At 55.5% G+C, this 3,348-nt stretch overlaps 1 protein-coding gene across 1 annotated transcript; it reads right to left on the bottom strand.

Moving 5' to 3' along the window:
- Nucleotides 1-524: 524 nt before the first annotated feature.
- CELF5 (CUGBP, Elav-like family member 5) lies at nucleotides 525-2,562 on the bottom strand (the record flags this gene model as incomplete). Its single annotated transcript, XM_010152512.1, has 5 exons — nucleotides 525-652; nucleotides 766-909; nucleotides 1,961-2,044; nucleotides 2,132-2,194; nucleotides 2,416-2,562. Coding segments are annotated over 5 exons (566 nt in total), but the record flags the coding sequence as incomplete, so codon positions are not given.
- Nucleotides 2,563-3,348: the final 786 nt, after the last annotated feature.

The raw sequence follows: 3,348 nt of genomic DNA, 5'->3' as shown, positions 1-3,348 counted from the left end.
ACTACAGTCCTTGTAGTCTTTGTCCTGTCACTACAGGCCCTTGTAAAAAGTCCCCTCCCAGCATCCTTGTAGGATCTACATCACACAACTGCTGCTCTCCACACATCCATGGACCTGCCCTGTCCATGGATCTTACTACCCGAACTCCAACCCTTGGCTTGCCCTCCCACGCTGACGTCGGATCTGTTTATTATTCTCATTCCAGACCTGCCTGGCAATCACCAGATTCTGTCTGACCCTGTTTACCAGAGCCAGCCCCAATCCTCACGTGCGGATTGACTCTCCGGTTGGCCCTGGGCCTGCCTCGCTGCCATTGAACCTGGCCATCGGCTCCAGGCCTGCCTCGGACACCTGGGCCCGGGCGGGGAAGGTCTCTGCCGTGCCAGCTGCGTTACGGCGTCCAGCTCCCGGCCTCTCCGCCAGAGCCACCAGCCCTGCTGCCCCCGGACACGGCGTGGGAACCGCGCTGCGAGGGTGCCAGCTTTACCTGTGCTGCAGAAGTGACTCCTGCTCGCTCACTGCTGTCAGTAGGGATGGTTAGCATCCTTGGGTCGTTTTAACTGGACCTTCAAACGTTTCATACCAATCTGGAAGCCGTTCATGGCCTGGATAGCAGTCTGTGCACTGGATGGGTTGTCAAAGCTTACAAAACCTGGAGGGCAGGAGACAGGCACAGGTAATAATGGCACTGTTGGTGCCATGCCCAGCACATGCGTGGCCTCCTTAGCCACCATGCTTCCCTTGCCCGCTGGCAGCAGCACTCACCAAAACACTTGCTCTGGTTGGTGGCACGATCCATGAACACCTTGGAGGAAATGATATTGCCAAAGGGCAGGAACATCTGCATCAACTCATTGTCTCCAAACTCCTGAGGGAGATGGTAGATGAAGAGATTGCAGCCTTCAGGACCTGCAGGCATGGGGACAACGGGGAGGGACAAAACAGAAAGCCCCCAAAGGGATGGGGAAGAGAAACGGCTCAACTCAGAGCACAGCACTGGAGCACAACCCCAGCACTGCCTCCTCCTGCCCTGACCGCCTCTTGCTTGTCTCACTCAGTCGCTGGTCCACGAAGGGTTCTGAGGGCTCTCTAAGAGCAGCTGGGAGGCAACATGCAGAGCTAGAGTTCCTGGAGAGCAGATTCACTTTCCCAGCTTGCCCGGTTCCCACGTGGGGTGCCGGACAGAACAGCTCTGTCAGCATTGGGGTGCTGTTTCACTGGAAAAAAACTATCTGAGGTGACAGCTCCTTGTTCATAGCTCCCCCCGTCCCAGGAGAGCTGCAGACACTGCTGTGTGAAAGCTGCTGCTCCAGCATTCCCTGCCCACACCTATGCCATGGTTGCCTTCAGCCCATAAACCTCAGCCTCATCTGGAAATCTCCCGGATTGCCCCACATCCAATTTATGGGCTGGTGGTCCTGCCCGCTCCTTCACTTGGTCCCTGTGAGCCTGTTCCCTTGCTGACACCTGCTGTACAAAGCAGGAGCAGACAGAGAATGCCTTTGCCTCCAAATTCTGTCCAGGCCAATTTTGAAATAAGCTGAAAAACAAACTCATGAGTCTAGGAAGGCTGAAGAGAGAGGCCAGTGCATTGGAGAGGCTGGTCTGACTGGTACCAGTGTGGTTCTGGCATCAGAAAAAGTGCCGACTGCACTCGGGAAGGTGCCGACTACAACCTCTGACGTCAAAGCTTGGTGTTCTGGTGCTTGCTGTCCCCTCTGTGCTTGGCAGCATCTGGCCAGGGGTGAGCTCAGAAAGTGTGCATGACAAACATCCTCTGAACCCTTCTAGTCCACCCCCTGCAGAGATGAGGTTGACTCTGTAACCCAGCTCCAGTATTACAGATCAGAACGGGTAACGATTAGTGTTGTCTCCCCTCCACTGGGTCTGTGGTGCAGACGACGAGCTACACAAACCCCCCTCCCGCACCCCGGACTCACACATTCCCACAGATCCTCACCTTCTCGTTGCTGCTGCTGCAGGATGGGCGGTGGCTGAGGGATGCTCTGAGCGATGGGGGTGATGGTGGTGGTTGGATAAAGAGCTGTATTCCAAGGAGACAGAACAAACTGTTTACCTGAGGATCTGGTCAGCCACACAAGGGCCTGAGGGAGACAAGGGAAGCTGGTACCTGCATACTGCTGAACTCCTGTGAAGGCTGGGTGCAAAGTCTCTGCTACTGAAGGGCTCTGGGCTGCAGAGAACAACAGAATCAGAAGCACAGCAAAGGGAATCACTCATGCGATCCGTCTCTCTTCCCCCACCTCCCCACCCCCTGCCAAGTGAGTCTCAGTGCCTGGCTGGTAGGGAGCTAGAAAAAGTGTGTGGGGAATCCAGAAAAGAGGAGCTAATTGCAGTTCCTGAGGTTTCTGGATGTTTTGGTTTTGGTTTTTTTTTTTCCCCTGCTCTCCATACCCGAGTATGGCACAAGGCCATTGGTGTAAACTGTTTCCAAGGCTGGATGCCCATTTGGGAATGGTACCACTCCAGTGAATCCATTTGAAATGGGTGCCACCAGTCCTGGCACGGCCGCTGTTCCCAGGAGAGGCGGTGAATGTAGCCCTGTAGAGCAAGAAGAGAGCACATCCCGTGAGAGTCGAGGTCCTGCAAAGCCTGTGCTCCCTCCTTCCATCTGCCTGGCAAGACCGCTGCGTACGAAGCCATCCTCTCCTCTGGCTGGCACCGGGAGATGACAGACTAACGCCGGAGCCTCCACAAAATGAGAGGCTGCACCAGCGAGAAGCGTGTGCGCAGCACTGCTAGTCCTGGCTGCTGTCAGAGCTTCGGGATGGGACATTTTTAACCCAGGGTTGTACAGCACCTAGCACAGTCCAGCCCTGCTCTCGGGAGGTGTCCAAACCCAGCAGCCATTATTGCTGCTATCAGGGGGAATGGTCTCAAGCTGCGCCAGGGGAGGTTTAGATTGGATGTAAGGAAGAAGTTCTTCACCGAAAGGGTTATCACACACTGGAACAGGCTGCCCAGGGAGGTGGTGGAGTCACCATCCCTGGATGTGTTTAAGAGACGGGTGGATGAGGTGCTGAGAGAGATGGTTTAGTGGTGGACAGATAGGGTTGGACTGGATGATCTCTAAGGTCTTTTCCAACCCAGTGATTCTATGATTCTATCACTGTGGGATGATCAATGACAGCACTGCTGCACTCGGAGTCATGCAATCCTGGGAATCTGGTCCTTCTCTGCTGCAGCAAAGGGAAAAACCACAGCAGAGAGGAGCAGCAGGGAAGAGAACGCGCACCGAACACGTGAGGGTGTTGGGGAGGCTGCGGCAACTCGCGCCCGAGGAGGGACCGCTGCGCTCAGAGGCAGCAAAGGTTGGCCTAACCCAGA

The sequence above is a fragment of the Eurypyga helias genome, unplaced genomic scaffold (assembly GCF_000690775.1).
Source record: "Eurypyga helias isolate BGI_N326 unplaced genomic scaffold, ASM69077v1 scaffold41795, whole genome shotgun sequence".
NCBI lineage: Eukaryota > Metazoa > Chordata > Aves > Eurypygiformes > Eurypygidae > Eurypyga > Eurypyga helias.
Note: the sequence above shows the minus strand (reverse complement) of the source record. Positions and strands in the feature narration are given on the sequence as shown.